General features: G+C 42.7%; 1 protein-coding gene across 1 annotated transcript in view; it reads left to right on the top strand.

Moving 5' to 3' along the window:
* LOC119652057 (dynein beta chain, ciliary-like) overlaps window positions 1-24,659 on the top strand; it is a 62,880-nt gene extending 38,221 nt beyond the window's left edge. Inside the window, exons 22-32 of the mRNA XM_038055994.1 lie at window positions 25-1,014; window positions 1,110-1,789; window positions 1,877-2,096; window positions 9,093-9,878; window positions 9,939-10,100; window positions 10,161-11,251; window positions 11,310-11,448; window positions 20,659-20,825; window positions 20,891-23,647; window positions 24,183-24,377; window positions 24,514-24,659. Of these exons, the coding sequence (XP_037911922.1) occupies window positions 25-1,014; window positions 1,110-1,789; window positions 1,877-2,096; window positions 9,093-9,878; window positions 9,939-10,100; window positions 10,161-11,251; window positions 11,310-11,448; window positions 20,659-20,825; window positions 20,891-23,647; window positions 24,183-24,377; window positions 24,514-24,613 (7,287 nt within the window). The 3' untranslated portion in view covers window positions 24,614-24,659. The remainder of the gene's footprint in view (window positions 1-24; window positions 1,015-1,109; window positions 1,790-1,876; window positions 2,097-9,092; window positions 9,879-9,938; window positions 10,101-10,160; window positions 11,252-11,309; window positions 11,449-20,658; window positions 20,826-20,890; window positions 23,648-24,182; window positions 24,378-24,513) is intronic.
* Window positions 24,660-25,405: the final 746 nt, after the last annotated feature.

The raw sequence follows: 25,405 nt of genomic DNA on the forward strand, positions 1-25,405 counted from the left end.
CATTTTGATATTTGAACGTTACAGCGCGATGACAGGCAACGTCCTGAAGACCAAGTTCTAATGCGTGCCCTTCGCGATTTCAACATACCAAAAATAGTCACAGATGACGTTGGAGTTTTCATGGGGCTAATTGGTGATCTCTTTCCGGCCCTGGATGTTCCGCGAAAACGCAATATGGATTTTGAAGCTGTGATCAAGAAGTCGGCAGTGGATTTGAAGCTGCAACCGGAAGATGGTTTTATCCTTAAAGTGGTCCAGTTGGAAGAACTTTTCGCAGTTCGCCACTCAGTGTTCATTATTGGATACGCAGGAACAGGCAAGTCAGAAGTATGGAAAACGTTGCACAAGACTTATGCCAACCAGAAAAGGCGACCAGTGTACAATGATCTAAACCCGAAAGCTGTTACAAATGATGAACTCTTTGGTATTGTGAATCCTGCAACACGTGAATGGAAAGATGGGCTGTTTTCGGTGATTATGAGAGACCAGGCCAACATGAGTGGGAACGGCCCCAAGTGGATTGTTTTAGATGGGGACATTGATCCCATGTGGATTGAAAGCTTGAATACTGTAATGGATGACAACAAAGTACTGACGCTAGCTTCCAATGAACGGATCGCTTTAACGAAGGAGATGCGTCTATTGTTCGAAATCGCCAACCTGAAAACCGCAACTCCTGCTACAGTGTCGAGAGCCGGAATATTGTATATTAATCCGCAGGATTTGGGCTGGAATCCTGCTGTTGCATCATGGATCAACACTAGAGAAATCGAATCTGAAAAATCAACTTTAAACGTTCTATTTGAAAAATATGTTCCCTCTCTATTAGAAGTGTTTAGATTTAAGATGAAAAAAATTACACCAATTTCTGAGATTGCGATGCTTCAAATGACATGTTACCTCTTGGATTGCCTGCTTACGCCTACCAATGTGCCACCAGACTGCCCGAAAGAGTGGTATGAGATTTACTTCGTTTTTGCCATAATTTGGGGATTTGGCTCGACGTTGTTTCAGGTATGGTTTGCCCTATCTTTCTCCAAAGTCACTTCCATAATTTATGTCCCAACAATAGCGCTTATATTTGCCAAACAATTTTTTTTCATTCACAGGATCAAATTATTGATTGGCGAAATGAATTCAACAAGTGGTGGCTGAACGAATTCAAAACTATAAAATTCCCAGCTGGAGGAAATGTTTTCAATTTCTATGTCGATCAAGAAACCAAGAAATTCCTTCCGTGGACCAATTTAGTTCCTACATTTGAGTTAGACCCAGACATTCCGCTTCAATCCACTCTGGTGCATACTTCGGAAACAACCCGTCTTCTATATTTCGCGGACATACTAACCGAAAACAATCATCCCGTGATGTTTATTGGCCCTCCGGGGTCTGGAAAGACTGTAGTCATGGCAGCAAAACTAAATTCCCTTTCAGATAAATGGGCGGTAACTAACGTACCATTCAATTTCTACACAAATTCCGATATGCTGCAAAAAATTTTGGAGAAGCCTCTGGAAAAGAAAGCGGGAAGGAACTATGGACCTCCGGGAAACAAGACAATGATTTACTTCATTGATGATATGAACATGCCAGAGGTGGATACCTATGGAACGGTACAACCACACACACTGATTCGTCAGTTCATGGACTACCACCACTGGTATGACCGAATAAAATTGAGCTTAAAGGACATACACAAGTGTCAGTTTGTGTCCTGCATGAACCCAACAGCTGGATCATTTACTATAAACCCAAGACTTCAACGACACTTTTGTGCTTTTGCGCTAAAGTAGGTTTTTATTCTCCAACTGGTCGCTAATACTACATAGACTTTTCTGTACTTTTGTTGAGTTGGAAAACTTTTTTTCTTCCACAGCGCCCCAAGCACCGAGGCATTCTACCACGTGTTGAGTTCAATTTTATCCCAACATCTTGCATTCCCGCACAATAAATTTGATACCAAGATTTCAGCTATTTGCGAACCGCTGATAAATACAGCCATTGCGTTGCACCAGAAAGTTTGCTCTACTTTCTTACCAACCGCTGTGAAATTCCATTATATATTCAATTTACGAGATGTATCGAATATATTCACGGTAAGATGAATTATTATTATTTTTTAGGGGCAAATTTACATCTAAATTGAATAGTGTGCCTTTGTTTCAAGATTGGAAATAGTTTACCGCATTGAATATAAGCAGCCTACAAGACACGTAGAAGTGATGGTGTGATTTTCCATTTTAATGCAGGCGTAATTTCTCTTACGGCGTTTGGCGACAAGAACCCCTTGCTTTCCTATTACAGCCAGTGCAATGTCTTTGGTCTACTTCACCACTGTGGCTTCGACCAGAACAGGAAGATTAAGTGCATGATTATTGGTGATATTCCGCAATATTAGGCCCAGAAGGGAGCTCTCTGCGACACCCGTAGAGACGACGTAATACTGGCGTTATTGGTTCCATACCAGACTCTTCTTTCCGTTAAATGGCTTTCGACAGCAGCAGCAATAATAACAATCGCCGGCGCAACAATCCATACTGGATCAGGGTCTTGAAGTGTGTTACAGCACTTCATTCAAGACCGTAACGGTACACTAGGAGGCAATGTGGTCAGCATTGCGCTCGCCAGAGATTATTAGCCTGATTTGACTCAGGTACTCATTCACAGCTGAGTCGACCGGTATCCGGCGTCAAATCGCGTTGCAAACTCTACTGCCACCAGTGAGATTTGAACCGCGACCTTCTGTAATGACAGCCTAGTCCTCTAACCACTGAGCTATCCGGATAACAGCAGCACGAGAGACCGAAATACCAATTTTCGCTTGCGATTTTCGTATTAGATTTCAGTTGGTAAAATTGTCACCTCCAGGCCATATCTGCTGGTATTATCCTTTCCGTGAATTTCCGTGAAAAGCCCATCTTGGATTCCAATAACGCCGAAAAATATACCCACTTTTCCCATAGTGTCAAGAAGATCTCTCTGACTCTCTTCTTGGCTCGGTGGCAAGCTAATCGAATGCTGACGAGTTCACTATTCCACCAGTGGTTGGGTCTTCTACTTCTTAGGCATGACTTTTGCGATGCATTGTATCACATGAAGAGCTATTTTCCTGGAAGCGTCTGCCAAGGTTGGTACAGCCACACCCTTATGAAAGTTTGCTCATCCAAAGCTCGTACGGAACAGCCTGGAGTCTTTCTCGATTTCAGGGACGCTGATTTCCGTCTCGTGGTTCCGTTCATAGATAAAAAAGACGCTAATCGTTGTAGTTGAAGTCCGCGTTAGCGTGGCAGGATATACCCCGTGCAAGTACAGAGGTCAAATTTACAACTGAAACAGACGCCTCCCCCCTTTTCCGAAGGATGTTTACATCCCTTACGTGAATTGAAAAAAAATATATATATATAGATAGATAATGGACCCGCCACATTTCCTTCTATGGCACTCCACTCTAAACTCCCTGTATTTGCCATTTCTCTTATCCCGCCTCTATCTAAATATGAAGTACCTCTCTGAACTTCTACACTGCCTTCACAGATATTGTACCTTCATCGGTTTTCCAAATACTTAAAATAAACTCTTCTCCAAACTCCTCCAACTTGAAATGTTCTTTCAAGACAGCTCAGATTCTTCCTCTTCATGTCACTTCACCAAGGTTCTTACACTGTATGCAGACCTCATGCTTTTGAACTTGAACGTGATTACAAAAGCCATCGGTGCCACGGTGGAACCTCATATGAAATCCCCTTTCTTCAGATCTTAGTGTTACCCCGCTATCATCTTCGGCTTTCTTCTTCGTTTTTCTGGTTAGCACCCTTGACACTGTATTTATTTCCTTTGGGTATCGCTCTGCAGACCGAGGCTCGCACTTGGTATCCAGGCGCTCCCACCTCCGAGCTTGTATTATGTTTTTTCGGAACTTTTCGTATGCTTTCTTTCCTACCACTCCTGGTGATTCCGTCTTTTTTCCTCGTACTCTGTTACCTTTCCGTAAATCGGTAGTAGTGATATTAGGTATCATTTAGGTGGTATGTAACACCGTTAGAATAGCAGATTTGGAATTTCCATATTTCAACTCTCACCGTATCCACTGTCTCCTTCATACCTTGATATATTTTGCACTCCTCCTTAATAAACCCGAACTGCTCAACTATATTTCATCATCATCATCAACGGCGCAACAACTGGCATCCGGTCTAGGCCTGAATTAATAAGGAACTCCAGACATCCCGGTTTTGCGCCGAGGTCCACCAATTCGATATCCCTAAAAGCTGTCTGGTGTCCTGACTTGCACCATAGCTCCATCTTAGGCAGGGTCTGCCTCGTCTTCTTTTCCTACCATAGATATTGCCGTTATAGACTTTCCGGGCTGTATCATGCTCATCCATACGGATTAAGTGACCCACCCACCGTAACCTATTGAGCCGGATTTTGTCCACAACCGGACGGTCATGGTACCGCTCATAACTTTCATCGTTATGTAGGCTACGGAATCGTCCATCCTCATGTAGGGGTCAAAAATTCTTCAGAGGATTCTTCTCTCGAACGCGGCCAATAGTTCGCAATTTTTCTTGCTAAGGACCCAAGTCTCCAAGGAATACAACAACCGTGCGCGGATTTCATCATCGTAGCTGTTATCGGTTGTGCTTTTCGACCCTAGATAGGAGAAACTATCAACGGTCTCAAAGTTGTATTCTCCTACTCTTATTCTTCCCGTTTGATCAGTGCCGTTCGATGTTGTTGATTGGTTGGTTTTCAGTGCTGACGTTGCCACCATATACTTTGTCTTGCCTTCATTGATGTGCAGACCAAGATCTCGCCCCAATTGCCGCCTGCTCGATCTGGATGAAGGCAGTCTGTACGTCTCGGGTGGTTCTTCCCATGATGTCGATATCGTCAACATAGGCCAGTAGTTGGGTGGACTTAAAGAAGATCGTACCTCTTGCATTTACCTCGGCATCATGGATCACTTTCTCGAGGGCCAGATTAAAGGGGATGCATGATAGGGCATCCCCTTGTCGTCGGCTTCATCCTGCTGATATGTTGGTAAAACTTTCGCGCCTAGTGCGGTTGTTGGATCTCCCAGGCTTCCTTTTTCCATCTGTGAAGTCGCTTCTCCGCTCGATGGAGTTCGCGATAAGTCTCTGCGCGTGCCCGCGTTGTTTGAGAATGCAACATTACTAGGTATGCAGCATTCTTCCGTTTCGTTGCTAGCTTACATTCATTGTCAAACCAGCCGTTCCGACTCCTTTTGCGGCTGGGGCCAAGTATGTTTGTGGCCGTATCAATGATAACGTTCTTCAGGTGATTGTGAAGACCATTTGTTGATGCTTCATCTCCAGGTCCTCTGTTCACTGCAGATATTGCGGCATCCATTTCCCTCTTATAGGTATCGCGGAGGACTGTGTTGTGGATGGCTTCAGTGTTCACTCTCACCTGATTGTCAGAGGGGATTCTAGGTGGTATTGTTGTTCGAGCTCGGAGCACCATGCCAACGAGATAGTGATCCGAGTCTATATTGGCCCGGCTATATTGGACATTCATCAAGGCTGAGAGGCGGCGGCGTTGAAAGTGGTCCCGTCTGGAGAGACCCATGTATGTTGGTGGACCGCTTTCCGCGCAAACTAGGCACTTCCAACAACCGTTTCGTGTGACACTGCTAATTGGATCATCCGCAGTCGGGTATCATTTGAATTATGATGTGAGCTATGGGAGCCAACGTATCGCTCGAATATAGGCTCCTTCCCTACTTGGCTGTTAAACTCCCCAAGTATGATTTTGATATCATATCTGGGACAGGCTTCGAGGGTTCGTTCTACTGCCTGCGTTCTCTCATGAGAAAATACGCAAATCGTTATTCCTTTGTCGTTGCCGGGTTCGTCGTTATGTAATCCGTCCAGTCCGAGGCTCCTGCTGTGGCTTCATAACAAGTTGTTTTCCGTAGAGGGTTGCCAACCCTACCCAACCCCCAAACTGGAGGAATAGTTGGTACAATTTGTCCCGTTTTCAGGCGCGGGAGACTCGCCTTCATCCTTCTCCGTCTGCAGCTTTTCGTTAAGAAAGAGCTACCAGTGGTCGCCACGTGGAGGTGGAGATAGGGTTTGGTAGTAGGTGTTGGTTCAGCAGGCATTTCCCAGGTTTTATGCTCCATCGTGGGTACCAGTCCACGTTTCGCCCTAGGACCTATACTACCATTTGACCACCAACTATATTTGCTACAAGATATGTGAAGGATAATTCAACTGTTTCGGTAAGTGAGTTCCTGTTGAACAAATGCGTTGGACGTAACAGTTTCTGTCGACTAGCGATTTCTTCAGTTTTTTTACTAGTGCTCTATGTAAAGTCGTACTTCGTGTGAACATCTCCTCCAAATCTAAATCACTTGTGCCACTACATACCATTATTATTATTTTGTTAAGTGAAGTTGCATCAAGTCCTTAAAGAAATATTATGCCCCTTTTATTGATTACAGTGTACCTTTTAACTGTAATATATCAAGCAAGCCTATATCCGTCAGGAATTTTAATATATTCCCTACTTCAAAGTATTTCAACTGGGCATATAGTATTAAGTATACTCCCAGGTGCTTCGAACTACTTTGCACAAATACCGGACACTGTCCCAGGACTTGTACGGGGATTTTGCCACTCACCAGCCATTGTCCGTAGATTTCCCTAGCTTCCCCAAGTAATACTTCAATCTACTATAATCTGGAAGTTCTTCTTCATCTGGTATAAACAACCCTTTGTGCGCTTGGGTTGATGTCCCCGCATAAGCACCTTGGACTGCTCCGTTCCTATAGGCTCGCCCAGACTGTTTCCCTAAGCCGTTCATTTCATTTCTAACGTCATAGCCACGAACCCGCAGAAGGGTTTCGGCCCATGTAGAGGCATTCCAGCTCCTTTGCTGGCCAGTTTGGCTCCTGCCTCATTGCCATCCAACCCATCATGGGCTGGAACCCATAGTATCCATTGTACGGCCCGATCGTATTCAGTCTCTCAAGACATTCTCACACCAATTAAGAGTTCATCTGGCTGACTCTAAGTGCCTTGATCGCCGCTTAGCCATTGGTCAAAAAAGCTATGTTCTACCTCTATAGTTGTTTGAAGGTTGAAAGATTCACATCTGTCTACGACGTATATTTCCACCCGGTGGTGTGCTAAAAACAATGTCGGTAGCGTAACCCTGGAATTCATCAACTTGCACACTCCTATTTGCCTACATTTTAACCTTCTGTCCATTCAGAAAGCTACGGTGAGATCGGGATGTCGTCTCCAGGGAAGTAGCCGGATGCCACGACTATCTCGCGATAGTCCTAGTTGATACCTTCTAGTGAAACTTGGGTAGCAACAAGGTCTTTGGTCAAGAACTCTGAAAGGCATATATATTTTAAATAACAGTAAAGCATGCTCTTGGTTTTTGCAGAAGAGGGATCCCAAATTACTTGCATACTTCCTCCTTGCAGACTCAAATCTGCCGCCGGTGCAATCGGGCCTCCTGACCCAGCGCTATTCTTATATTATCCTTGAAACTTGTCTTTGTAATTAATACCGATGAAGCTTTTGCATGGTAGAGGTTTACCTGGGCTACTTTAGTTTAGGCATTGGTCCGTTAGTGTTTGGAGCTCTTCTCCACCGTGGAGTTCCACCCTCCCCCCCGCCCGTTATCCTTCCTAAGCCCTAAAAGATCTAAGTCTACGTCGTCCAGCTTCTCCTCCTCACTGAGTAGCAGGTTTACTACCGTTCTTGATTCAGTCCTTTTAGTCCCTACGCTTTCGAGATTCCTCCGAGGACCTCGGTGGGCTTTTCACTCCGGCTTTCCCCACATGCACAGATATGTTCCCAAATCTATAGTTAATATCGCAGCTTCGACGTTTGATCGCCATGATGACCGAACACATGTCGATTGTTCTGCTCTTTCCCAGCCTGACAATTTAGTGACTATAATCTAAAGCCACTCCGCAGAGTCCTCCGTCGTGCAGTCAACTATTATATGACCTGGTCGGAAGCGCCCCTAGCATTGCGCCTTCACTCCTGACCTACACGGCATTTCCCCAGGTTTAAATTTGTTGGGAACCTTGTCCTCATGCGGGCTAATCTCCGCTGCTCTCCGCTTTATTATATATCTATAAGATGGCTTAGGTCTGAGCTTTCCTTCAGATTCTTGTCTCTGCTTTTTGAGGAGCGATCTTTGTTGGTTGTAGTCTTCGCACTATGCGTATGTTGACTGTGGCTCCACTGCTTGACGCCCCAACTTACTCCATTTTAGATGTAATCACCTGGCTTTTAGTATTTCGAAGACGTAGCTCCACTTGGTTAGCTAGTTTGAGTACTTTCATTCATGTACTTATCTGGTTCCCATGAGTTTGAGGGTTAGAAGGTCCACCGTGTTATAGCCCGCTGTAGCACCGTAAAGTGAAACTTACTCATTGAGGCGACGAGGTATCAATAAGGCTTCTTTTTTAATGCAGTCTATTACCCCTGACTGCAAACTATCTGGACATATCAGCCTCAAAGAGAGACAAGTTGACTATTCTGCAGTGCACTGCTTGACATGCTATAGTTACTAAGTTGTTTACCGTCGCGGCACAGCGGTCGGGCAATTTCGATGACCGCAACGTCAGTTTTCTAATTCCCTCGTCTGCCAATTTGGTTTGATGTTCTGGATATCCTTCCTATAACTACCTGGAATGGCGCCTGTTGGAAGATCTGGCGACTCCTCACAGGCTGTCCCTCTGTCTGCTTGCCTGTCTGTTTATCAACTATACAAACTTTACCGGGATACAGCTCTACCTACTGGCACGAAATGTGGTAAACCAGAGAAAGAACTAGGAACTCCACGCATGCAGTAGTTGATATTATCATACGTTTAGTTTTAGGCAGGAGGCTTTCCCAACAACAGGTTCTGGAAAAACATTTTCTTGTCCCAAAATAGCAATTGAGGATATCAAATGGAAGGCCCGGATTACAGTACGTCAGTTGTAAACGGGTAGAGTAAGAGGACTGAATAAGTGGACATTGGAATCAAAACCAGTTCTCATAAACTACTGACCGAAAAAGTCTTGTTCAATAATTGAATACCTAAAATATTTTCAGGGGATGATGTACGCAACTGGAGACACATGCCCGAATTCAGACAAACTTCTCCGACAATGGGTGCACGAGGCAACACGAGTTTACGGTGACAAGATGGTTGAGGTAAATGATATAAAAAATTTCAACAAACTTCTGCGAGAAATGGTCAAAAAAGGAATTGAAACTTTCAATGAAGAGATTGTCTTCGAGGAACCATTGATATTCTGTCATTTCGCGCAAGGCCTAGCAGATTTCAAATATACAGGTGTTGCTGACTGGCAAACTTTACACAAACTATTGAGTGAAGCTCAAGATGGCTACAATGAATTGGTAGGTGCTATGAATTTGGTCCTTTTTGAAGACGCTATGGCACACATCTGCCGAATAAGTAGAATCCTGGAAGCCGCAAGAGGGTACGCTCTTTTAATTGGTGTCGGTGGATCTGGAAAACAGTCACTTACCAGACTTGCGAGCTACATTTCATCACTTGACGTATTCCAAGTTCAGTTGCGAAAGGACTATGGCATTCCCGACTTGAAAGCGGACTTAGCTGCTCTGTACATGAAAGCGGGAATGAAAAACCAATCCTGTTGCTATTTGATGACTGACTCCCAAGTAGCCAAAGAAGAATTCTTGGTATTAGTCAATGACATGCTTGCCTCGGGTGAGATACATGAACTATTCGCCGACGACGAAGTGGAAAACATAATTTCTAATATGAGAAATGAGGTGAAGCAAGCTGGTCTTCCTGAAACTCGAGAAAATTGTTGGAAATATTTCATCAACAAAGTTCGTGGATTGTTGAAAGTAAAAAAAACTCTGCTTCCACACAGATTTGTACCCTCTCACAAAATGTGTTTCCCACAGGTTGTATTATGCTTCTCACCAGTAGGTTCTACCTTGCGAGTCAGAGCAAGAAAGTTTCCTGCCTTGGTAAACTGCACCACGATTGACTGGTTCCACGAGTGGCCTAAGGAGGCCCTTGAGTCAGTGTCATTCAGATTCCTTGAAGAGATTGAGGAAATGGATGTAGGTTTCTAATTCGAAAAGAATTATTTATTTTCTAATCCCCAATTCTCGCATTTCTAGGACGAAATTAGGAAGCCCATATCTCAATTTATGGCATATGTTCATGGCACTGTTAATGAGATGTCTCAGATATATTTACAAAATGACAAGCGATATAACTACACGACTCCCAAATCATTTTTGGAATTAATCGCGCTCTACCAAAACCTTCTTCGTACTAAATTAACGCAAAATAAGGACCGCATTGTGCGTTTAGAAAACGGCCTTCTGAAATTAGCAGCATGCGCCGCTCAGGTCGACGGTCTGCAGGATGTACTGAAAGAGCAAGAGGTCGTCCTTAAAGTTAAAAACGAGGCTGCAGATAAGCTCATTGTTGTTGTCAGCGCAGAAAATGAAAAGGTGCAAAAGGAAAGGAATTTTGCAAGTGAGGAGGAAGTCAAAGTCCGGGCAATCGAAGAGGACGTATCCGAGAAAGCGAAGCTTTGCGAAGAGGATCTTCGTCGGGCACAGCCAGCTCTAATAGCTGCACAGGAAGCATTGAACACACTCAATAAAGCCAACTTGACTGAACTGAAGTCCTTTGGCTCCCCACATGAAGCTGTGGTTAATGTTTGTGCTGCCGTGTTGGTGCTGTTTTCTAAAAAAGGAAAAATTCCTAAAGACCGGAGCTGGAAAGCATGCAAAGCGCTTATGGGGAAAGTTGACCAGTTTTTATATGACCTTATCAATTATGATAAAGAGCACATTCATCCAGATGTAATAAAAGCTTTGCAGCCATATCTTAATAATCCAGACTTCGATCCTGAAAAAATATATGCAAAGTCGTCAGCAGCAGCCGGACTGTGCGCATGGGTGATTAACATTCACAAGTTCTATCAAGTTTTCCTCATTGTGGAGCCAAAACAAAGAGCTCTCAATAACGCACAAGCTGAACTGAAAGCAGCAAGAGACAAACTGCAATATCTGAATGATCGCCTAATTGAACTAGAAGAGAAACTGAATGTAATCCAAACCGAATTTAACGCTGCTCTCGCTGAGAAACAAAAGTGTCAGGACGAGGCAGATAAGACTGCTTTCACAATCGACCTAGCGCATCGGCTTATTGATGGTTTAGCGACGGAGAAAGTACGCTGGAGAGAATCAGTGAAGAGGTTAGACTTGTCTATCTACATTAAATGCATTGCATTCAAATTTCCTTATATTTTACAGTCTCAATGATCAACAGAAAACTTTACCAGGAGATATTCTTTTGATTGCTTGTTTCATTTCGTACGTCGGTTGCTTCACACGCATTTACAGGAATGAACTTCAGAATCAGAAATGGAAACCACAATTCGACAGCCTCGAGGTGTGTATATGTATAATACTTTATCCTATTTATTTTATTTCCAATAACTGCAGTCTACACTCTCTCTGTGTTTCAAGAATATTTGATCGGCCAACCTAATTAATCATGTCTATTCGCTTTTTCAGTAATTTTCTTGTGTAAACCATGACTTTTTATACCTGTTTTGCCCATGCATATTAGATGTAATCGAAAATCAGTGTATTCTGCTGACCCTAACTCGCGGGACCAGAATTCAAGTAATATTTCTGGCCTGTTTAGGTTCACTTGTTTCCGGCTCTAACAGTTCTGTTCTGGCCTCGTTCAAATGTCCTCAGTGTTTTTGTAATTACTACAGTATTACACGTTCACTTTTAGCGCGTCCTTAAGCATCCTTCCTTCACTCGTGAATTCGGGGCTGAACTTCAGGTGTTCTGAGTTTTCCGGCGCGGTACCGATTCTAGCAAAATTTTGGAAATTTTACAATCTTTGGATTGGAGGCACTTTCTACAACAACTTGCATGGCCTGTAAGAAACTGCGCAAAGCGGTAGTGTGTTTTTCTGTGTGCGAATTAGTGCCTCCATCAACCTTCCGGAGACTTCATGTCATTCCATGAGATCCTGGTGACTTACGATTCTTAAGTAAATAAACAACACGGACCATGCATGGTGATTGCAATATTTTTTCGTCGTCTAAGTTGGCGGGGCTTTAAATTGGCATACACTCTGCTTGTTAAGCAATTCATTAAAATACTGAACCCGTCCCTCTAATATGCCCACACGGTGGCAAACCAGATTTCCTTCTTTGTCTTGTCAGGATGAGTATCAGGTGTATATTGCCTCATATTGCAGCTTGATCGTGAAAGCTTCGCACTGGGTGCGGTTGTTCTCTGCATTTCCACGGTCATCCTGGTTTTCTCAGGCTTCCTTCTTCTGGTTTGTGGCTTTCCGTTCGACGGAGTTCGTGATAAGTCTCCTACACGTTTTCGCGTTCGTAACGATTGCTGCATTGTCCAGTATCAGCATCAGTAGCAATCATCATCGAACCAGTCGTACCGAGTTTTTTTTTTTTTTGAGACTTGGGCCTCCGGCGCTTTGGCTCCAGTTAGGTTATATGTCTCTTTTCGGATGTCTCAAGTGATTATACCGCTGGGCTGCCATAGCAGAAGGTTCCGGTTCAAATATCACTGGTGGTAGAGGGATTTGCTATCGTAACTAGATGTTGGACACCAGTCAACTCAGCTGTGAATTGAGTATCTGAGTCAAATCAGGGTAATGATCTAACATTGCTTCCTACAGTGTAGTGTGCCGTCACGGCCTTGAATGAGGTGCTCTAACACACCTCAAGGCTCTGATCCAGTTGGATTGTTGCGCCAACGATTATTATTATAGGAGTCAACGTATCGCCTGAATTCGATCTCCATCTCGACTTGGCTGTTAAAATCTTCATGATTTGGTTTCATCACCTGGGGCAGGTTGCGAGAGTTTGTTTTTACATTTACCTCACAAGTTCAAAGCGAATAACACAATGCTTCTGTTAGCTCCCCTGTTAATGCTCATACACTAGACATTTCTCAGTGTTCTAGACTTTAATCATCAAGAAATAGGATCTTCTTCCTCGTCAGCCTTTGTCCCGTTAAGTTTGATCGGCTCGTCTTGATCGGTATCGCATGACCTGGATGCAGTGCCAGACCTTGAAATTACCATCCAGCGTATCAAGTCATCGTTGTTTTGGCCGGCCTTTGGTCGTTTCCCATTGACTTCGATATTCAAACCAATCTTGGCGAGTGAATTCTTGTTAGCGCGGCTTGCATGATCATCGAAGATGCGTTCCTCGCGAGTTTTCCACGACTTGAGACGTTCGTTGATACGTCGATCATCGAAAACGCCAGTTGTGGAACGCCACTTCGTCTAGGTTTATTCAGATTCCATCTGAGAGCGTGTCACATAAGACGATCATTCCATTTTTGGACAAGTTGCTCGAAATCATTTTTGCTATTAGACGCTAGGAAAAAATCATATGCATAAAGTTGTGTATAAGGCGTTGGACGTTGGTTACTCCGTGTGACAGTGGTCATAATAAAAACAAAGAAGAACTGTGTGAGGGGCTTCCTTGATAAACACCGATGGAGGCACGAAGCGATTTTCACATGGCCGCCGCACTTCGAAATTTACTTGTTTGGATCATGTTAGCGAAATTTACTCCAGCCTAGGCTTTCTTTAGATCCAGAAATGTAATGTTAAGTGGACGATACTTCTCACCATGTTTCTCTCTACGCAGCGTGAGTAGTGCCTCTGTTTGATTCACCCTTATTTCAACGCTCTCGCAAATACGGTTTTCAAGAATGAGTTCTAAAATCTTCATATTATGTGGCAGCAATCATATCCGATTCGGGTAAAGCGATGTTGTTGGTCTTCACTTGAGGACAATTTCCTTTTCGCAAAGTGCCAATTACTTGCACACCTTCCACTCACTTCCATGTGAACTTAAGATTGCAGTATCATCAGCAAAGTTAGCTGTGATGGTTAACGCGCTAGCAGGAAAATCGGTCGGGTGGATAAGGTACAGTACAGCACCGAGTACACTCGCCTGAGGAACTCCTGCTCCGATCTTTCGTTAAATACGATATTAATAGATTATGTAAACAACCAGGGAGTAATCGTTTGATTTTATTAATAAGACCTGCGTGCCAAACCTTGTCGAATGCTCGGGCCACATCTAAAGATACTGCTGTACAAGATCTTCTGCCTTCGAGAGCATTGTTTGTTTCTGAATCAATCCACACTTGCTCTATTGTATTCTGCTGATTTCTAAACCTGAATTGGTAATCAGGTGTAACGTTGCTGTCTGCTAGGATTGGCAACAGCTTCTGGAGTGGTAGTTTTCCGAATACCTTGGATATTCTCTTAAGGAAGCTGGACGGTCAGCGCGATTTGACTTGCGTGGCATCCTTTCCAGGTTTCGGAATCATTGCTGCAATTAAATTCTTTCAACAATTCGGGAAATTTCCTATTCGCAGGTTTGGATTGAAGATGAAGCACAGTAATTTTAGGAGAGTGCGAAGAATCGACTTCATTAACTGAACAAGTCGGGAAACCGGAAGCTGGACGCTTCAGGTATAAAAGGTTTTGAATATTTCTTATATAAAAACATTCGAGTGTGCATTTGCCCCATATATGCGTAGCATATATTATGTGAGAATATCCACTTTCTCGTGATATTGACATTCATAGTCTTGAATTTGTAGAGAAACGACAATTTTTTAATAATAGTGCGATTTCGACCAAACTTGGTATGATTATGCTCAATATTATAGCCTAGATCCTTACATATTCGTGGCACTAGAGTAAAGGTAAGGGAGGGTTTTGCAGCCAATTATTAAAAATTATAACAATATACTATTATTAACTTTATTTGACAGAATATCGGTATGTAGGATATTTCGGAACCTAGGCACCGTATAGTCGCAACCTCCTGATTTTTTTCAGATTTTCCGGTTGGGCAGTTTCTGAGAATGGGTCCGTTAAAGAAATGATCATTTTCGACCCCCCGTACTCCCCACCATTCCGACAAATGTCAAAACTAAGGTCAGTTTCGGAAAGTACTAACGGAGGCCTTTCATTGGATACCCCGAATGACTATATTTCGTGAAAAGAAAATTGATACCTCCCATTTGCATGTATGGGGACCCCGCCTTAAATTGAACATAAACGAATGCAACTCACTGTATGCGTGGGTGTTGATAGTTTCCACCAAATTTGGTGTCAATCGATATAACCGTCTCCGAGAAAAATGCGTGTGACAGACAGACAGACAGTAAACCGATTTTAATAAGGTTTTGTGTTACACAAAACTTTAGCTTAGTTAGTTTAGTTTACTGAGAGAGCCGTAGCTCCGAGCGCTCAGGCCATTGTTAAGCCCATTGTACTACCCCCTTATATCGCCTATTCAATGGCTCCCCGCCAATGGCGTTCGCAAGCTTTAGCAAATCTGCGAACATTCTCCAGAGGCAGAGAGTGCGCAGATTCTTTATTGAAGAAAACATTGCCAAAGTGTCTTCGTCTGAGATTTAAGGAGGCCGGGCAGCTGCATAAAAAGTGCAGGGTCGTCTCATCCTCCTCCTCATATTGGCTGCACATAGCCGAAACCACAAACCACCCAAATTTGCTTTTTCAATGAATAATGAAGCAGCTTTCTTTAAATGCAAACGACATGCAGCATTTCATAAATCAATTTGCAACATTGTAAAGCACTAATTTCATTTTCAATTGCAAGTTTAGTTGCTACAAGGAAAGGGTCGTTGATTTATTCATGCTGAATGTTAACGTGTGTGGCAGACGTCCTTCGAGCACGCATAGTGGTTTGGAAAAAAATTCAGACTAGCTTGATGAAGACGAAAATAACAATGAGGCCAATAGAAAAATTAAAGGGGGAAAATGAGGGTCTTTTCAGTTCAGGATAGATAGTATAGTTTTCAGTTCAGGATACTTTTCTTACAAAAATTCTAGCCGAACAGCCATTGTGGCTATCCAATATGCTCTGGCAGTAAAGGTGTGAGTGATTCAGTCAACACTAGGTGATGTGCACTATCGGAATATCTGGGAGAAACGGAGTTTAGGGCTTTGCCCAAGACCAGTTACACTGCTTGGAGGTCATATTTTAAGCCCTAAGTTTCACCCGGTATCAAATATGGCACCCTTTTTTAAGGACTAATTGAGCCCTTTCATTTGATACCCCCACGATCATATTCAGCGAAAAAAAAATGTGTACCCTCCTTTGGCATGTAATCGGAGGCCCCTCTTAAATTCAACACAAAGTGGTGCCACTTGCTATATATAAAGGAATTCACAGACCACACATTCTCACCAAATTTCGTGACAATCGGTCCAGCCGTTTCCGAATAAATCTGGTGTGACAGGCTGGATGGATCTGATTGAAGCAAAATTTAAGTCAATTATGAGCCCTCCCTTCGGTCGCGTCTAAGTAGATGTCGTTGGGGTAGATGTTTAATCTATTGGGCGGACTCGAACCGCCGATTTACATACTTGCCGAACTTGGGTCGAAGATTGACAAGAAGAGTACGTTCTGCGAGACAGTCCAGAATATTCTAGTTGCGAAAGCAGTGGTATCTTGCCAAGAATCCATGTGCAGCCTTGAAGCAAGGGATATGGAATGCCTCATGAACAACATGGAGGGAACGATAAAAAGGGATTACCCAGATGTGAGCAACCTCAAGGTGGGAGTTACATCTGCCAGCCCAAAAAGAAAAAAATTGGTCATTGTTACTATCCTTGAGTAAACTGCTAGTCAATTTGTTCATTGCCGGAAAGTAGAGGTCGGGAGGCTCATGTGCAGGATAAAGCGAAGGGCAGTTTCAGCTCGCTGCTTTAAATGCTGGGCCTCTTCAAGGAAGATTTGCACAAAGTGAAAATTTAAGCATCATGATCCATATACTGAAAACTTGGGGGACTTATTGTAAATATTCGTAGCACTTCCACATTCCGACGCCGTGATCATGAAGGCAACGACCTGACCTTTGCTACGTGTTAATCGAACACCGCCTTCTCTCAGCCTTGATAAACATCAAAACACATGAGGGGCGAGTATAGACCCGGATAACTGTATCGTTCGGCACAGTGCTCGGGGCTCGAGTGACAGTAGCACCTCGAATCTCCCCAAGTAAATTTTTTCGAACAAGTCAGTAGGATGGAATAATATACACCCTGATGCTCACCTTTACAGGACAAAGATGGAAATTCAATTTCTGAGCTTACGGACGGCGAGTTGGAGGTGACAACAAATAACAACGACGAGCAAATCCTGGCACCACCAAGTCGGCACCCCCGAAGGAATTGCAATCGAATTGGTTAAATATGGAGGCCTCCAATTACAGCAAGTGGTTCATCACAGGGAATCAATGCCTGATGAATGGCAACGAAGCATTGTCTGGTCCAAGGGATATATTCTGCAGTGTTGTGTAATTATGGAGCTAATACAATGCTGAGTATCATCTACAAGATACTCTCCACTATTTTGCTCTATAAGCGCAGAGCATCACCACCCTAAAAAAATGACGCTTGATCTTTACATAAATGCGAGAGGAAGAGATTATGCTTTTCAATTCCAACCACGTATTGGCGTATGCTGACTAGATCGACATCATGGAAAGAACAACCATAAGTTTCCTGACGACAAAACCGGCCCAATTGGCAAACTTACAGGAATGGCAATCGAGAAGCAAAGAGAGCGGTCGTTGTTACCCGAAAATTTCAAAGATTTTTACCATAAATTAGGCCACCACGACACCAAAGAACGTAGGATATCGAACACTTCAGTTGCGTCAATAACAGGAATGGTACTTTGTTTACCGAACGACGGACCATGAAGGCCGGATGGGAAAAATTTCTTCATCCTCCGCCTTCACAAGCATTGCCGGCATTTGGAGCAATTTCACCTGTTAACGCCACTAAAGTCGAGGAAACAATAAAACGAATTAAATCGGGGAAAGCCACAGCTAGACTCTGGAAGGCAAAGAACTGATACCCAACGCTGTGGCTCACCGAGTTCGTCAATCGAGTTATTGAGGAAGATAGCACACATTCCGACTGGCAACAACGTACCACTGTTCAAATTCCCGTCTGATCCGCTTGCTGTCCAATACTATGAAGTTTACATTCTTGACAACTGTATTCGCTGCATCGTTCAAATAACCATAAATCAAGCCGAGTTTATCGAGAACTGCGGAACTACGCAATACACGCTACGTATTTACTCATGGAGAAACATCGTAAGAAGTGCTGTTCTCTTTGCATTGCATTTCTGCATCTAGAGAAAGTGTTTGACCGTGTGCCCGCCGAACTCATGAGGTATGCTATCCGACAAGATCTAGTAGAAGAAGAGCTCCTTTTTATCACCACTGTAACGCGGGACATCCACCGTCAGCGCCCTATATACCGCACCATGCAGATGAAGTTTCCCTGGCACCGAATAGCAAAAATGATCTCGAGCAACTTATCCAAAAATGGAATGATTGAATCTGAATAAAATAAAATTTTTAAAGATCGATCTTAATCGAACAAGCACCATCATTGTCAGTGGTAGTGACCTGCCCAGAACTGAGCGATTTAAATACCTAGAATCAATGCTATCAGCCAATGAAGAATTGCTTCATGAAATTGCTTGACTCATAAGTACAACGTGGACGAAGCTGAGTTCCACAACTGGCGCTCTTTGTAATCTTCGGCTCAACCGACGTTTCAAATCAATCAAGATTTACCTCAGTATCATTCACCCTGTCGCCTTCTGTGGTTCTGAGTGTTGGCCGATTATAAAAGACAGTGAACGGCACCTTGGGGTAATGTAAAAATGTGTTACATTGGACTAGAGACGCAACACGTCATGACTACATATGAAATGAGGATATTCGCAATCGATATGAGGTTGAACCGGGTCGCAACAGTTGCAAGAGGGGCGTTTTCGATGGTGTGGTCTTGTAATCCACGCTGAGGAGAATCACTTACCAAAATTGGTCTGAACATTTTTTTTTTTTAATTTTTGTATGAATGCACAACAACTCAAGAATATTGGGTAAAATTTTGTTGTGGCAAAACGAACGAAGATACGAATTTTAACCATTCGAAGATCTGAGTCGCTTCACCCGAGCTGCTGAACTTCAAAACGATTTTCCCACAGTTCACGCTCTCAAAGTGGTTTGCAGTTGCCGCTTACAATCTCTTGCGCCGATCTTCTTGAAATTTGGTGCACACTTTCCCTCTATAATTCACGATGAAAATCTGTCGATTTTTTAAGCGAAAATCGAGTTTGTTTTTGACTTTCCAGTGTCAAAAATTGAAAAATCTTTTCAAAAAGAAAAAAACTCAGATGCATACATAAGTCATATACAAATAGAACCACTTTTTTTTCCTCCAGATGATAGAGTCATGAGTTACAGCCATCATCGCAAAACTACTTTTTTGGAGACGATTGGGGGATTTGCTGCCAACGACTTAAATTTTAATATTTTTCGCTGAAATTTTCAACAAATATTCTTAACATGTTATTCTATAATATTATAATACTTTCATTTAGTATGCGTTGCCCGTATCTTCTAAAAAAATGTCCCTTTTCCACCGCACAGACCGTACTCCTTTGATTGATACTGATCTTCAATTTATCTCTTTTCCGACTCAAGAGACATATAGCCAAGGTCCATGACTCAGTAAGAGAGAGAAAATTGCACCATTTTTGTCAAGGACATCAGAAGAAAGATGATATTATCCATTATCCACTCTCTACATCCTCCTGCCAAGCCGCATGGTAATCGTTGCCGATACCGAAACCAAATAATATTCAGGACACCATACAGTTCTGTCGTGCTTCAGATTCCTTCCAGATTTGATTTGAATGGATGCGCGACGTTTTGCACCCATATATTTCGCTTTGATTCTTCATAATATTCCTACTACGATGAGAAGTGTGGGTACACTCTTTATTGGCGCTATCCAGAGCTCCCTCGAAATCGTTTCATAATAATTCGAAGCACAGTATTGCAACTAGTGCAGGAGAATCTCCAGCGGAAACCATCCTGCTCTTTGTCAGTCAGGCGCTCGAAATGATACCAAATTTGTTCCAACATTATTGCTGACTAATTTCTTTACAATAGCATGGAACACGGAAGATGATTGGTTAAGTAGAAGGTAGAGCACTTTTGACAACTTCCTAGTATTAATCAGTTTTCTCTGTCGTATAGTTTAAGATTCAGTTGTTGGCCTCCTCCGAGGCGAATGTCAGCATCTCTTTTATTATGCTGTTAGTGACCGCGACATAAACGACTTGATTGGGTAACGTTTGTTTGAAACCCAAGGAAATCAACAGAGATCCAGAAATCTTCCTCCATTTTTGCTGCCGTCACCAATACCATGCTTTAGCAAGGCGGTGCCATCCAAATCATTTCTCACGATTACAATGTCGCTTTAAGAAGCATCTCCTTTTTTCTGTGCGTAACATTTTGAGCAGAATTGCCTGTTGCCAAGAAAATATTAACTACCTTCTTCCATGAAGGAACTATGAGTAATTGAAAATTCACATGTTGTTAGATTAAATGCAAACATCTACCGACAGATCTCCTCTCAGATGAATCTAAACATCTTTATTTCAGGAATACAATATTCGTAAAAATATTATTCTGATGCACTAATTAATACCATCGTATTTATTCTCATTTAAATTTTTAGCCCCGTGTTCCAAGCTCCGAGGGTACAGATCCTTTCGATATGATCTGTGATGATGCACAAATTGCAGAATGGAATAATCAAGGACTTCCAAGCGATCGCATGTCTGCTGAAAATGCCGCCATTTTATCATACTCTGATCGCTATCCACTTATGATAGATCCACAATTGTAAGTAGATAGAATATATTCTTCCATCAGCAATATTTTTGACACCCTCTCAACATGATACCCAGACAAGGAATAAAGTGGATCAAACAAAAGTATGGGAAGGAACTGGTTGTTGCACGGCTCACTCAGAAATCGTACCTGGATGTAATCGAGAAGGCAATAACCGGCGGCAAAGTCATGCTACTTGAAAACATTGGGGAGTCGATTGACGCAGTATTGGACCCTTTGTTGGGCAGGATGCTTATTAAAAAAGGCACAGTCATAAAAATAGGCGATAAGGAGATTGACTTCAATAAGAATTTCAGACTTATTTTACACACTAAGCTCGCCAATCCACATTACAAGCCCGAGTTGCAGGCCCAATGCACATTGATAAATTTTACAGTAACGCGAGATGGCTTGGAGGACCAGTTCTTAGCTGCTGTTGTTAAGGCCGAACGACCAGATCTTGAACAGAAACGAACCAAGCTTACAATGCAACAGAATAATTTCAAAATAACTTTGAAATTCCTTGAAGATGATCTTCTGCAACGACTGTCGTCTGCAGGTGAAAATGTTCTCGAAGATGCCACTTTAGTATTGAATTTAGAGAAAACAAAGAAAACAGCAGACGAAGTAGAAATCAAGGTAAAAGAAGCCAAAATCACAGCTGCTCAAATTGACAATGCAAGGGAAAACTACCGTCCAGCTGCCAAGAGAGCATCAATTGTTTATTTCATCCTCAACGACCTCTTCAAAATTAACCCAATGTATCAGTTCTCCCTAAAAGCTTTTACTGTAGTTTTCCAAACGGCAATCGCAAAAGCAAAACCTGCTGAAAAGGTAAAGGAAAGAGTCGAGAATTTAATCGATTCAATCACTTTCTGTGTGACCCAATATACAACTCGGGGCTTATTTGAAAGGGACAAGCTCATCTTCCTTTGCCAACTTGGGATCCAAATTTTGCTCAACTCAGGAGAAATCGCACCAGATGAACTTGATTTCCTTTTGAAATTCCCATACAACCCGAACGTAGTGTCACCCCTAGGATTTCTGACAAACATAAGCTGGGGTGGTATTAAAGCACTATGTGACCTTATGCCATTCCGCGGTCTAGATAAAGATATCGAGGGATCTCACAAGCGTTGGCAGAAGTTTACTGAAGCGGAGTGTCCTGAAAAGGAGAAGTTTCCAGGAGAATGGAAATCGAAAACTGCTGTTCAGAGATTATGTATGATGAGGGCCTTAAGACCAGATAGAATGACTTACGCCGTGCAAGGTTTCATAGAAGAAAAATTGGGCCCTAAATATGTGGAAGCTCGATCGATTGACTTTCCCACCACTTTTGAGGAATCTAGTCCTTATACTCACATATTCTTCATTTTGAGCCCGGGAGTAGATCCTTTGAAAGATGTAGAGAAGCTTGGAAATACTTTAGGATTCTCAACGGATAATAATAATTTCTACAATGTTTCCTTGGGGCAAGGTCAGGAAATCGTAGCCGAGAACGCTATGGACATTGCTTCCAAAGAAGGACATTGGGTAATTCTCCAAAATATTCATTTGGTAGCAAGGTGGCTACCTTCGCTCGAAAAGAAAATGGAGCAAACCTTAATTCACCCTCATGAAAACTACAGACTGTTTTTAAGTGCAGAGCCTGCCGCATCTGCAGAATATCACATTTTGCCTCAAGGGATATTAGAGTCTGCAATTAAGATAACAAATGAACCTCCTACGGGAATGTTGGCTAACATTCACAAAGCATTAGATAATTTTAATCAAGAAACTCTGGAGATGTGTACTAAGGAGACTGAGTTTAAGGCAGTTCTTTTCGCCCTGTGCTATTTTCATGCTGTAGTAGCTGAAAGACGCAAGTTTGGTCCACAGGGATGGAACCGAGTGTATCCTTTCAATGTGGGCGATTTAACCATAAGCGTTTATGTGTTGTACAACTACCTAGAAGCCAACAGTCGGGTTCCATGGGAAGATTTACGATACCTTTTCGGTGAGATTATGTACGGAGGCCACATCACCGACGACTGGGATCGAAGACTATGTCGCACTTATTTGGAAGAAGCTATGCAGCCGGAACTCATCGACGGTGATCTTCAACTGTGTAAGGGCTTTCCAGCGCCACCCAACACGGACTACAAAGGATACCACCAATATATTGACGACGTTCTTCCGGCCGAAAGTCCTGCTTTGTATGGTTTACACTCCAATGCGGAAATTGGATTTCTTACAACAGTGGCTGAAAGGCTTTTCAAAATAGTATTTGAGCTTCAACCAAGAATAGCAGGTGGAGCAGGTGCCGGGGGAGCTTCTCAAGAGGAAGTGGTTAAATCCATTCTGGATGACATTATCGATAAGCTTCCGCAGCCTTTCAATATGATCGAAATAATGGGTCGGGTAGAAGATCGGTCGCCCTATGTTATCGTGGCCTTCCAAGAATGCGAACGGATGAATATCCTTATGTCAGAACTTAGACGCTCGTTAGTTGAGCTGGAACTAGGGCTGAAGGGCGAATTGACTATAACTTCTGATATGGAAAAACTGATGGAATGTCTGTTCATGGATCAGGTGCCGGAAAGCTGGACCAAACTAGCTTACCCAAGCTTGTTAGGCTTACAGTCATGGTTTGCGGATTTAATGGTTCGACTTAGAGAATTAGAGAACTGGTCATCTGATTTCCGTCTGCCGTCATCTGTTTGGCTTGGAGGCTTCTTCAACCCTCAAAGCTTTCTGACCGCTATCATGCAGCAAACAGCACGCAAGAATGAATGGCCCCTAGACAGAATGTGCTTAAATTGTGACGTCACGAAGAAGCAGAAGGAGGAAATTTCGTAAGTACCTGTCCTCCCTTTTCAATATTTTTATGAAGCGTTTCCTTGGATATATGTCCCCATATATCTGTAAATCCTCTCTGAATAGTATAGGCTCATATATATTGCATATAAATACGGTAAGTCACTCGCTCAATTTAAAAAGCTAGAAATCCTAACCACAAGGGAAGTTGAGCAACCAGAAGCCATTAAATGTTAATTCCTCCGTACTGATTCCACTTTCTTCCTCTCGCGCTATCATCAGCTTCTGAAAGCGGAACAGCGTCAATAAAAACATCAGTTCACGACGTTGCCCCGATGATGTGAAAAAATCCTTAAAGCCATTTCCCTTCAACCGAATTAATAAAACCTGCTGCATAGGGGCAACGTCAAACTTTCGATTTGATCTTAATCGTCATATTTAAGGCTGATGGATTTGGAGAATAAAATCCGTTTACAATATAAGCCAGGAGTCTTGCCTCATGAATAATTTCGCATGTAATTAAGATTAAAATGAATTACGTCTTCACTTTTCGCCAAATCTGCCACATTTCAGAGCGGCACCCCGTGAAGGAGCTTTCGTTAATGGGCTATACATGGAGGGTGCACGCTGGGACATCAAGTTGGGAACGATTGCAGATGCTCGTCTCAAGGAGCTTTTCCCAGCCATGCCCGTGATATATATCAAGGCCGTAACACAAGACAAGCAAGACACCAAGAACATTTACGAGTGTCCCGTCTACAAAATACGGTAAGCCGACTTTATTCGCGTCTGTCAGTTCCTCGTGAATATATTTTAAATTGAAATGACTATTTTATGGTTGTTCTGATTTTCACAACCTCCGTTAGTGGTTCCTTAATTAAGCAGGCTCCTTCCCACTCCACAGAATGCGAGGACCCACTTTCGTTTGGACCTTCAACCTCAAGACCAAGGAGAAAGCTGCGAAGTGGACTTTGGCTGGAGTATGTTTGCTGTTACAGACTTAATTGTGTTAATTTAAGTTTCGTGTTATTGCGTTGAAGTAAATTTTCGAATAAAAGGAATTCTATACAGTATGCGAACTTTCCATCAAGGAAGAATGCAGAACACCTGCTCCCATTGTATGTGCATGCAGAATTGCAGAAAACCCCTAATTAAATAAATCCTTGGAATCGGTTTTACCTTTGACCTATATAAATTAGGAAAATTGAAATTATTTTCATCATTATATATGGTAAATGGGTCAGGACTGGAATGGGGGAGCGTGATAACGTGCGGAATATAAAATTAGAAACCTTGACTTATTCACTGCGATTTCATGGCCAAACGAATTCCCAGAAATTATTCTTAATAGGTCTCAACGTACAACTGAGGAAATGTTAATGCGTCATGAACAGTTGTTTCCATTCAAGTTTAACTATCCGGAAATTTCGCAGGCACCGCGAACATTCACAGTAATTCTACTTATTAGCATCGCGGAAATTGACGCGACAATCAAACAAATGAAACCAACAGAGGCAATAGGAGCCTCGGGAATTGCAGTGGAGGTCTGGAAGGTTAGCAAAACCCTATATTTCCGCTTTGAAAATTCTTCATCTGTGCTATTGAGGAGGTCAAAACACTACCCAATTAGTTAGCAGAACTACCGTACGTTTGGCCCTTATCCTATACCATGCCGATTTTGGAACACTGTCCCGTCAAGTGCATTTGCAAATCACTACATTTACTGTCGGTCATGGCCAGAAAACTTGGACCTATGTGATTTTGGGGTGAAATTGGCGAATGTAGACCGAACAGAT

This window comes from Hermetia illucens, chromosome 3 (assembly GCF_905115235.1).
Source record: "Hermetia illucens chromosome 3, iHerIll2.2.curated.20191125, whole genome shotgun sequence".
In the NCBI taxonomy this organism is placed as follows: domain Eukaryota; kingdom Metazoa; phylum Arthropoda; class Insecta; order Diptera; family Stratiomyidae; genus Hermetia; species Hermetia illucens.